Source organism: Manis pentadactyla, chromosome 3 (genome assembly GCF_030020395.1).
Source record: "Manis pentadactyla isolate mManPen7 chromosome 3, mManPen7.hap1, whole genome shotgun sequence".
In the NCBI taxonomy this organism is placed as follows: domain Eukaryota; kingdom Metazoa; phylum Chordata; class Mammalia; order Pholidota; family Manidae; genus Manis; species Manis pentadactyla.
This window is the reverse complement of record NC_080021.1, coordinates 134601830-134613971: the sequence shown is the minus strand read 5'-3', so window position 1 is coordinate 134613971 and position 12142 is coordinate 134601830. Positions and strand designations below refer to the sequence as shown.

The 12142-nt window shown below is 40.3% G+C and overlaps 1 protein-coding gene across 10 annotated transcripts in view; it reads right to left on the bottom strand.

Annotated features, from left to right (window-relative positions):
• Positions 1-1057: 1057 nt before the first annotated feature.
• The window catches only part of SLC35D2 (solute carrier family 35 member D2), a 38825-nt gene continuing 27740 nt past the window's right edge, over positions 1058-12142 (bottom strand). For 8 of the 10 annotated variants that reach the window (XM_036904396.2, XM_036904397.2, XM_036904400.2 and 5 more), the window contains 4 exons: positions 10314-10381; positions 3452-3599; positions 2397-2479; positions 1058-1754 (listed from right to left, as the gene is read on the bottom strand). In XM_036904396.2, the coding sequence (XP_036760291.1) occupies positions 1652-1754; positions 2397-2479; positions 3452-3599; positions 10314-10381 (402 nt within the window). In that variant the 3' untranslated portion in view covers positions 1058-1651. The remainder of the gene's footprint in view (positions 1755-2396; positions 2480-3451; positions 3600-10313; positions 10382-12142) is intronic. The other 2 variants (XM_036904405.2, XM_036904394.2) reach the window with 1 other exon arrangement.

Genomic DNA, 12142 nt, shown 5'->3' with positions numbered 1-12142 from the left:
GAAAAAGTCCATCTTAACAAATGGTGTCACTGTTACTTGCACTACAATAGCCAGAAATAAACGAACTATCAAGGTATTAAAGCAATTTTCTTTGTCTCACCCAGAGTGGTTTTTACAATTATTTTCAGAAAAAAATGTAAGAAGAAAGAAATCTGGGGACGTGGGACACTGGGCTGCATTTCTTCTTCAGCCTCCTTGGGCTTATAGATCCCTTCTGTACCACCTCTTTGCATCCAGCACCCTCAACTAACCTTTTTTTAATGGAATATCGGTGATGTACAGTATTATATTGGTTTCAGAAGTACAACATGGTGACTCAGTTATATATACTACTAAGTGCTCACCACGGTAAGTGTAGTCACCCCATTACAGTACCTCAAATTATAAAATAAATTCATTATAACCTTAACTCAGAAGACAATAGGCACTCCCATCAAACACACACATAGGCAACCTGGTTCTTGAGAGGAAGAGCAGAAACGGCATGTTTCAACCCAGCTGCGAGAGCTGCTGGGCTGCTCTCAGAGTGCCCTCTGCTGGCTATACAGGGAAGCAAACCGAAGTGCCGCAGAACGGGCCATTTACTCCAAATATTTAGGGTGATCACAAGTTAAATGAGAACCCCCATCCAGGCATCCTGGCTTTGAAAATGAAAGATTGACATAGTAAGCCTTTAGAAAAACACAAAAGAAAGCTCTCCCGGCCCCACCTTGCACACAACCCCGATGGGGACGGCCCATTCTCGATGGAGATGGTAATGAGAGCTCTCAGCCACTCAGGGCTCCTTCCCACGCACCACTGGTCTGGGAGGTCAGACAAGCCTATGGAGAAATTGTATCTTTGGTTAAAGTCCACGTGATTTGAATTGCAAAGCCCTCTGGACAAACCTGGAGGGAGAAAAGGCAGGCAAGCGACTTAAATATTGACAGGGCATGCTGATTTATTTTTAGTTCCATTGAGTTATTTTATCATTTTTCCCAGCAAAGCCTTAAAAGGACTCCCTTCAAGACAGTGAACCACTGGCTGTTTTCTGCCTGTCTACAACAGTATCAAAGTATGAGGCATGCATATAAATTAATTTTATTTTGATGATTGGGAAAAGATACCAACACATAAGATCAAATCAAAACTAACAACTTTATTTTCAGTTAATTGACTAATTTCATTAAAATAAAGATATGTCTGTTTAAACTAGAAAAATTGTTCTCACTGGCACTTTGCTTTGGCTGGAACCTGGCACTAAGGCCAAGGTGCTGATAAGAAATAACCCTCACAGCACCAACCTTTTCCCTCCTGTTAAGCACAAAGGATCCTCACAAACAACAGCACAGACATGTTGAAGGGTGACCAGAAGGTCAGCGCTCTACCCATGCAAGACCCTTGGAGACAATCACTTAACCAAAGGTTTATTCTGAAGAAGTTCACTTTCAGCTGGTAAGGCTCTGCAGACGCATTTCTCAGCGCCAACGAAGGCTGTTTGCAGAGTGGCATATGAGGTGGGGACTCGGCAATTTGCAGGCATTCCTGTCTGTTCCTTAAACGGGGAGGTGGGGGGTGAATGTCACACCAAAACATCTGGCTTCACATTCCATATCTGGGAATGGCCCCCAGACACCCGTCTGCAGGTCAGTCTGCTATTCGGCCCCAGATTCTAACTCTTCAAATCTGGAGGGATGTTTTCTTCATCCACAGGTTGCTTAGATTTTAACTGGCTGCTCAGCGTTAGAAAGGAGTACCTCAAGCCCCCTGCCATGCTGCAAGGAGAAAAGAGAAGAGTGAGAATCAGTCAGTCCCACACCACCAGCTCTTCTGGCACCTTCCAAGGACAGTCAGCTTAATTTGGAGGGAATGATCAAGACTCATGTTTTTCTCAGTTTGTGGATTACTTGATGAGAATTGCCCCCCTAATTTATGAATCTCTAGGGGCAGAAAAAGAGTAGATCAAATCTAATACAGAATGTTGGGGAGAAAAATAAGCACTTGGTTATTAGCAAATAAACTACATGCTGTTATCCTAAAACAGCATACAATGTCCAGGACCCCAAAATGCCTTTCTTTAGTATCTCAGCCAGTCCTCCCATCCTTAGCATATGGAACTTGGATGGAGCTCAAGTTTAATGAGGCCCACTGCTCAAGAGGAAGAGAGAGAACTCAGGGGACTTTTCTGTGAGGAAGACACATGAATTAAATTCAGATCTTGGCCCTCGAATTTTCACAACCCCCATCTCCACAATCCCCATGACAGGTCACAAAAATAGATGAACTGAGTGATTTAAGCAAAATTATCTTAGAAACTACAACATCAAAACACCTCCTGCTCTTTCACTTATATTAATAACAGACTTTTAAAAATTCATATTTTATGAAAAATAAATTCATTCAAAAATCCCACTTACCAAATATTTAACCCAACAAAGTTTAACATAGAGAAAACATAATCTCCACCAGCTAACATCCCAATGTAGGCAACAGATACATTCTGCAGAGAGAGAGAGAGAATTAGTCACTTTGCAAGTAAAGGATTTAAAGGAAAATACATATATATATGGTGAAATCTGAAACTAAATGTTTTAGTTACTTTGCAGAGAGACTTGTACATAGTAGGTGTTCACAGAATGTTGGATGAATGAATTTTAAAAATTGCATACAGCCTCATAAGGGAATAAAATAAACTGCACTATTGACGGCCCCATCCAGTTAAAACACAGGGAAAAGAGTAAGAGCTGGATTGTCATCAGCTTTCCAGATACCATCTCCTCACCACTCACCACCAGTGGGTGGTAATTTTAGTCATGTTGGTCCTAAACTTGAACAAATCAGAGACATTTAACAGATTCCAAGCAGTGCTCTGCCCAGCACACTCTGGGACACCACTGGGCAGCCAAGGGACACGTCTACGGGGGAAGCAGGCTGCTTTTCTCCCTCCCTCAGAAGGGCATGTGAAAAGAACAGTGGCTGCGGAATACAGCCCAGAACCCCCTCCTGCCCACTCGTGTGTGCTAGGTGTACACACACACAGCATCACACATCCTGTGAGCGCATGCCCCCAGAACTGGGCATCTGTCTGTCTGTCTAGGCTGCAACAGCTCCTCACAAGGAGGCCCCTTCTTAGGCCAGCAGGTTCTCCCAGAAAACCAAGTTGTAGATCAGAAGGTATCTTGGTGAGCACAGAAATTCGGAATGTTTTTCAGCTTTGTTACCTCATTTTCCAGGCCATTCCCTCCCACCACCCCTAGTTTACGTCAGAAATTGCCTCTCTAAACTGGCAAGTCCTCCATGTTCTGTGGATTAGGTCATTAGACACACAAAGGGCTCTCCAGGTGCGGCTGGAAAAGCACAAGCCTCGAGCTTGCCACACCGCTGGTACCAGTCAAGTGGGACTCAGACTCTGTGGCAAAGGTTGGGCTCTGGCAGCAACCCAAACCCACCATCAGGCCAGGGCTGCGCCTACCTTGATGGCTCCCACCACCGCAGTCGTCAGGGCTGAGTTGTAGCAACTGCACAACGCTGCAGAGAACATCAGCAGAAACCTGGGGCGAGGGGCAGCCCGGCAAGCGGGCACAGGGTGGGAAGAAGTCAGGCATGACCACGCACCAGTACTTAAAGCAAACGAAGAAAAACATGCCATATTTTGTGACCTATATCCCAAAACAGCTCCCTTCCAACTCCGGGTTTTTGCAGGAAAATGACCCAGTCATGCAGTGGCCAAACCTCCTACCTAGATGTCCTTTTCACTTTGTGCATTTCCCATTAGTGTTTCCATACAAAAAGGGTAAGGCAATGAGATCCTTGTAATGATCTGGAATCTCAGTTTAAGGCTTTGTTACAACCGTGGTTTCTAACCCTGTCTGTACCTCAGAAGCCCTGGTGCACCTGTGACATGATGCTGCCTGCCAGGGGTTCTCCTTCCACGGGCTTGAGGTGGGGTTCCAACCTATCAAAGCTCCAGAGAGGACTCTACCCGCAGCCGGCGCTGAGACCCACAGGGGAAGAAGGCAAAGTCAGCCGAGCTCTGGACAGTGACGTGCATGGATCCCACATACCAATGACTCTGCTGTACCCTCTGACCAGTTATCAAGCATTCAGCATCAATCGGCACCACAACGCCTGTCAATGAAATGACTCCAGAACAGTGACCAACCACCAGACAAGAAAATACATATACACAGAGGAGAAGGAAGCCCACACAGAAGTAAAGAAATATATTATTTCAATGAGGTGGTGAAGAAAACTGGCAGCAACCTAAGTGGGGTGCAAAATTCTATCCCCGCCCCCAGTCAGTGGTTTAAGTGTTGAATCAAAGAAGTTACAATCAAAACTGGCTGAGAAAGAAAGACAGAGAACTCACAAGATGTGCTGGATTTTTTTAAAGCTAAACCCCAGTTAGAAGGTGTGAGCTTGGATCCCCCACTGACAGAGCAGAGGAAATCCACTCTAGGAAATGGCTCAGCCGAGCCCCTGGGCCACACAGGCAGATGCTTCCTGCAGGAGTCCAGCGCCCAGTCTGGAGTCCAGGCCAGAACCACTGACTGGCTAGTAGTGGAGTCAGGATCACAGTCTTCAACACAGTAACCACTTTTGGCCTGAGTATTTTTTTTACCAGGGATAGTAGAGATAAAATATTGAAGATAAAGTACAGTAAGCTTTTACATTAGGTTGAGGAATAAACTCAATTACAAATTTAAATTCTGTAATCTTCAGAATAATGTGTGTCTTTCTTATAAAAGTAATTACAACAATTTGTTAAGTACACCCAACATCTTGGCCTTTGTGGTTTGGATCTGAAATGTGCAACTGATATCAGACTTCAAATTTTCCTTGAAAGCAATAAGAAAATCTGAGTAGGTCTGTACACAGTATTTGAATGTTTAAAAGAAGCTGATTGAGCACATTTCTGAGTATGGTTTACTAGATTTCAGAGTTGCTTAGGTGTGTAAAGCAACCTGGGCTTGTTAGCTTTGCTAGGGCCTCATTAAGGCTTGGACTAGCTGGAGAAAAATCAGTGTAAATCACATTATAAATCCGTTTAAATTGTTTAATTCATTAAGCTGTAAATGAGACCAACTTACGTAAATTGTTTAGGAGACTTTAATCAGCTAAAACTTGAGTTAACAAGCCGTTTGTCAAATAATGAAAGTAAATGTTCTTATGTCTATACAGAAATTACTAGCTTTGTAAATAAAGCACAGTATTTACAAATAGAATTTAAAGGCTTAAGAAAATCTAAGCTTTCCTAAATGTTTACAATTTTAATAAATTTAACATTAATTCAGAGCCCCAGGAATTATAAATAATCCTATTCATGTATAAAATGAAAAGATTAAAAAACTCAACTTGATGTTATTAATGTGAATGCTGACTCCGCTTGGCCTGGTGGTGAGTATACACACAGCCTCTGCCCTGAAGGAGCTCAGAGTCTAATAAAGAGATGACAGCTTCCTAAACTGGAGTACAGCCTTAAATCATGGATGTTCTTTATTATTTTTGTTTAGAAATTCCTACTCCAGTGTTCCAATCATGCAACATTTTCTCCACCTTACAATTTAGTGAAACCACCTTAGCCTGTATTCAAAACTGGAAGATACCTTGGACAGAAGATCCCAGTATCCTTCTGCCGTGAGTGTGGGCAACTAGGACACTCACCAGCTGGGCTGAGAGGGAGGAGCTCCCTTCCCAACGCCCAGGGCAAGTCCCCCAGCCGCAGACAGTGGCGACAGACAGGCTGCAGTTTTTCCGATAACCACTAGATGTCCCCAAAGAGGCTGAATATAAAACCATTAGGATCAAAGTAGTGTATTAAATTTTTTCTTATAAGAAACTGTCTATTTCTATCTGAAAATATGTAGCCACACAGTCCTTTGACTAGTACCAAGGTTCTAAACTAAAAGAACCTCCATTAACTCAGTACAAGGAAAATCATACCACTTTTAACACCAAAAATGTCAACCTCCTTATGAGAGCAGTTATGACTTAGATCTGTTGATTAATAAAATGAAAAGATATTTAAAGCATTGCTGAATTCTCAGTAGCTTTTTGTCATTCCATACTTTTAAATTATATATCATTTGTGTACACTTGACAGACAACAGCAATACATGTGACACACATTTGTTTAGACAAGAGACTCGAGCTATGTGTGTGTTGGCTTATAGGGACCCAAGGGATGGAGGTCCGCCCATGGAAAGCCCTGAACTGGGGGTTCTGAAGCAGAACCCCTACTCAAAAATCTTCTTTCTGTTTCTGAAAAGGACACAAAAACTGACTTTACCCAAGGCTGTATGACACACAGCGGTCACAAACAAAACTAGACCTCTCTTACAGCAGGTTGATAGTTACCACCCCATGCACGAGCATAAACAGAAATTCAACACAGATGTCCCAATAATACAAGGCCACTTTGATACTCCTGGTGCCAACCATAACAGTACCCCAGTACATTACTCTGTTACAATTCTACATTTCAAAAACTTTCAAGTAATCTCCTCTTGCCCCGCCAGCCCACAGCCTCAGGGGTTGCCAGGGATGCCGACCTCCTGGGATAAATAGGGTCTGTCTTCCTAAAGCATTGATTTTACACTAAGATTTGATTTGCTGGAAAATGATGGGACTACTTGGACCCTTTAAAGGTTCTGCGGCTCCCGTGCTCCAGCAAGCCACAGAATCCTGTTTTCTCTTCATGCAAACTTAAATTCTTAAATTCCACTTACATCTTAGCAGTCCCGGTGAAGTTTCAAAAACTAGAATGCTTTTTATCCTGGCAGTAGGGAAAATTAGATACTTCTGTGTTTTTATTAAGGAATATATTACTGCTTCAGTGAGATCAAAGGTCCTGCTATTGAGGCAGAAACAGATCAGGACATTGCCTGCAGGGCCTGGGGGCTGGTGACAGCCACTGGTACCAATGAACCGGAACCTGTAATTTCTCAGCAAGATTAAGAAGACCTGAGAAGCTTTTTAAATCTAGTTTATCAATTTAAATTCCATTCTGTATTTTAACTTTGCCTGCATTAAATTACCTTAGCTCCCACAATCCAGTTTACCTTTCTGATGTAATCTTGCTCCATCATATGCTTTATTTACAAACTCCTAACTATAAATAGCATTTCTTAAAGCTGAGTCCTTCCACAATCACTCAAAAGGAAATTCAAAGTCAGCTTTTTCACCACTCTACTGATGTCTTAGCATATATTTTTTTAAGTTTTATAATTTTTAAATTATATTTTCAACTCAGATAGAGGTTTGGTGGCTGGAAAAAGCAAGTTTGGTATGCAATCTCAAAACTGAAAATAAGTTAGAAGCTGAGAGTCAGGGTCCCCTGGAGTCAAGGGCTGGGAGGGGCATGCAGTAGTCTAAGACATTCCTTCAGCAGGAGCCAGAGCAGAGGAATCCCGGGCCCAAGGCCAGCTGTTCTGAAAACCAAGGATGAGCTCAGAAGCTTACAATGGCTTCTTTGACTGTAAAGAAGCAAATGACCTGATCCTTTAAGAGAGAAAGTGCAAGAAAACAGGATTCTGAAAAATGCACCATGCCAAAATGAGAGCTTCATTCCAGAGCAATTTCAGAATTAAAGCTTGACCACTGCAGGTAAAGTGTCTGTAACTGAAGAAAAACTGTTAATGCCATGGGCTACAGGTAGAGCCAACTCTGGAGTGAAAAGAGCCAAAGGAACAGGGTGTCCTAAAGGAAAAGAAATATTAACAACAATAATGTTTAACACTTATTGAGCATTTTCCAGGTGTCTAGAACTGTATTAAATGCTCAACACTATTAACTCATTCAATCCACACAACTCCACGTATGAATCAGATACTTTAACTTACTGTTTCTGTTTTAAAGATAATGAAACTGAGGCTCAGATGGTTAAATAACTTGTCCAAGGAACCAGACCTAACAAGTGACTGCCAGGATTGATCCCCAGGACATCTGATTCCAGAGTTCAGGCACTTAACTCCTAGAATGATGCCATGATTTCAGTGTCCTCAAAGATTCACTTACAAAACTGAGAACAACCTAGTGTTCATTCATCCTTCAAGCTGGTTGAAACCTGACATGTTAATGACTTAATTTTTACTGACTGATTTATATTTACTGTACACTTCATGGTATTTTCATTTGAAAAGTGACTAGTGATAAAATAACACATCAAGAACTTTGATCAAGAGTATTTGTTTTCTAAGAAGCATATTATTAAGTGGGGAAAAAATGTGTGGAATTGTGCAAGGATGGCGTCAAGCCTCTGGCAGGCAAGTGTGAAGAGTGACAACTCACATCCAGGCACTGCCACCACATCCCTTAGGGCAGCTGACTTCAGAGGGTTTACCTCTTGAGTTCCTTTGTGGATTGATTAAACAGTAAAGTGCAAGTAAAAACAAAACAAAGCAGGAACAGTACACCTCATCTAGTTTATGACGAAATGTTACTCTGAGACTTGGCTCTGCTGTCCATACATCAATCTGTGAAATGGGTTGATTTTTTTTTTAAATTGGAGATAAAAAGGTGACTCACACAGAGGGCTTAGTAGATTTTTTTTTTGCAAAGTTAAATATTCTCAGACAATGAGTGGGAAAACAAGATCCTCCACATCACTTACACTTCTAAGGATGGCTGCCTAAGTACCCTCAGGGACCTCCCACTGCAGAACAGCCAATGCCTGGAAACAATCCACTACCTGACAGATTGTTAGTTTTGAAAGAGGCACAAGAGGTTGCCCAAAATCCCCCTCTGAAAAAAGAGGAGCTGGTACAGTGATAAGGAATGAGGGCCAGGTAGCAATCAGAGCAGCAGACATTTACAGCAAGACAGGGTTGAATCACAGCAAAGTGGTAGCAGAGCCGAGCCCTGGGCCAGACACTAGGTGGGGTCCCCTGCAGCCCACTGAGGCTGGACCCTGGAAAGGCCTGACATGGGCCAGGTCAGGGGCAACACCTGCTTACCAACCGGAGCAAAAACTATTTGTCCCTGCAGGAAAGTTTCTCAAATTCCCAACTTCAGCCCCTAAAACTTATTAAGATTAATCAAAATGCTCACAATTGCAGTTCTCCAAACACAAGAAAGAAAAACACAATGACAGTCACAAACTATACATTTAGATTCTCAAGAACTGCAGACTGGAATCATCAGGCACAGAATAGAGAATAGCTGTTTGCACAACATTTAAAGGAATAAAAGTTACCACAGTCACAGAGATTTCCCAATGAAAGAAGGTTAGGAATGAATAAGCAAGTTTGAAAAATAAAAAAACCTGGGATTTTTACAAATAAAATATAAAACTGTTAAAACAAGAAGCGTATTGAATTAGACACAGCTAAAGAGAGAATTGGTTAACTGGAGTATATACATAAACATTTTTATTGTATGTGACTATATCACTGCAATTCAAATCAAATTTGATCATTTTTAAGAGTGTTGATCAAAGAGATCATGAGTTGTCTTATTTACATATAAAGAAAATTATAGTATTAGTGGCTAAAACAATAAGGGGTAAATTCATCTTTATTCATAAGAAAAATCTTTTGATACGATTCCCTGAGACAGTCATTTAAAGACCCTTTAGTATGGGATAAGGCACAGGCACTTGTGTTTTCCCAGCCTCAGGAAGGTTATTCTAAAGACTTCAAACAATGGCTGACCCTGGTGAGGAAAACTGCAGTGCTAGAGGGCAGGGAGGAAGGGAGCTGGCTTATGTTCCCTAGGCATTCTTTTGCAGCTTTTGGATTATTTACAAGTTTCATGTATTATTTACTCATGAAAATGAATTTTCAAGTTTTTCAAAGATAAAAAAAAACACTAGCTGCATAGCTTCTCAATAGGAAGATATACATAAGGATATTTTAGAATCAAAAGTCTGAAATTGCTCAAGAGTGCAATGGCCTGGACATCTCCCCTCCAAAACTTCCCTGAACACTGCAGGCACAGCACAACAGAAAGACACTGTCAATTACATGTATTTATGTGAAGTAGAGAATCTTGGGAAACTCGGGACAGTGGGACAAAGACAAATAGTACTGAACTTGATCTGTTGGCTGACTTCACTTCAGACTAACTTTAGAAATCAATAGGCAACATCATCTTTTGGAGGAGAACATGATGTTAATATGACTTTCAAATATAAAGGTGGTCTGTGCTCTTGCTCCTGGCCTTTCTGGCTGTGTTTCTGGGTTTCTGGGGTTCCATCCCACTTCTCAGCTACAGGGGTGCCCTCCAGAGAAAGCTAAAGCACAAAGGGATTTAAAAGAGCAGACAGATCTGTATTTCTGTTTGACTTGTCAAAAGATACCACAGACCAAAGCTTTTACTTATCTATGGATTCTTACCCCAAAAAACAGGAAAGAAGAAACTGTATGATAAACAGAACATTCTTCCATTGGCTGAATTCAGTAGCCTATTATCAAAAAGAAAGAAAACTAATGGTTAGATTATTAATGGTACAGTTATAAATCTATTGTACCAAATTGTTTTAGTCCAGGAACCCCTTTCCCAAACAGAAAATACAATTTAAAAATCCTAGGTAATACCAGATGTGGGACTCTGAGCAAATAAATTACTTATCCTCCCTGAACCTCACCTTCATTTTACAAAATGGTGATTACTTTTTTTAAGCCTTGTCAAAAGGCCAATGTGAGGGTTTAATGAAATTGTTCAGAATCTTATAAGCAGCAAGTATAAAATACAGCTACCGTTGCTGTGGCTTACTAAATCTTGACCAACCTGTAGTTACATTACCAGGGTTGGGTTTGCTTTTTATAAATAATCTTAGAAGAAAGTTTATTATAATATAATGCTGGCAAATTACAAAAGCTAAGTTCATAAACAATTTTAAAGAATTTGCAAATGCTTATCATGAACACATAAACAATCAAGTAACTGGGGTGGAGGAGATGGGACAGAGATATGAGGGTCAGTTTCCACTTCTCCAGAAACTTAGTCCCTAGCTAAGAAAATGAAATTAACCCTCTGAAATAGCAGGTAACAATAAAAAGGAGTATTTATTCATGATTTGTCCCTTGCCTGCATCCAAAATTGAGTTTAAGGTGACTCAAGATAAATAAATAATGTTCTGTTTATCATTAAGTATGTTCTAAATAACATAATTAAATATAAGTTCTATTCAGTGTCCATTAAGCAATACTTTGTTGGCCAAGTTTCAGTAACTTTATGTATTTAAAACTACTTAAATATTTAAGTTTATACTGTAATTAAAAATATTTAAACCAGTTAGAATGGAATTCTCTTTTCCAGTTAATACAACCTTGTCACACATTAGTGTCATTATTTCATTAGTAATATTTTGCCCACCTCTCCTACCCAAAAAAGATACACATTAAATGTTGATAATTGTTGAAACTGGCTGAAGGGTATGTGGGAGTCCTTAGCTGTTCTCTCTCCTTCTGTAGGTTTTCAAGTTTCCATAATAAAACTCTCTTTTAAAACTTCACTTGCGAAAGAGAATAGTATAATGAATATAAATCTGTCTTACTAGAAAGCCCCAAACCAACCAAAGGGACAGAAAAACATCCAAGTTAATGCAAAAAAAGGCAATTATCAAAATTAAACAAAAACTGTAGAAAACACTGTGCCCAAAATTACAATAAAACTGAGAATAAGAGAAAAACCATATGCCCCAAACTTCAAACCAAGGGCAGAAAACCATTTATGTACTCAAAAAGCTGGAAGTATTTACACAAACAATAGATAAAAACAGTATATTCCTCATACCATATAACCCACTGAGGGTTAACTAGTAATTCTCACAAAAATATCTGGACCCTTTGACAATCTAAATTTTGATAGATTTTAGTTTTCTTTTGTTTAATACTGATACGGCTATGCTGGTGATATTTTAAAGAATAATTTAGCATGACATTTATAGAAAACAGTTAAAGATGAGTAACAATGAAGTACTTCTTCCTTTAGACCTGCTATTGCTGTAAGACAATGTCTGATTGTGGATCTTTTTCACTTCACATCCATGCATTTTTTTTTTTTTTAATCAGAAAAAAAAAATCCCATTTTTTATCCCTATTCATTAACTGCAATACACTTAATGTACTTTGAATCTACTGCAGCAATTCAAATGACTGAAGGACGCTCACCCACTGAGTATTGTTAACAATAGAAACCGGCAGGGCTGACTTTGGTAGTC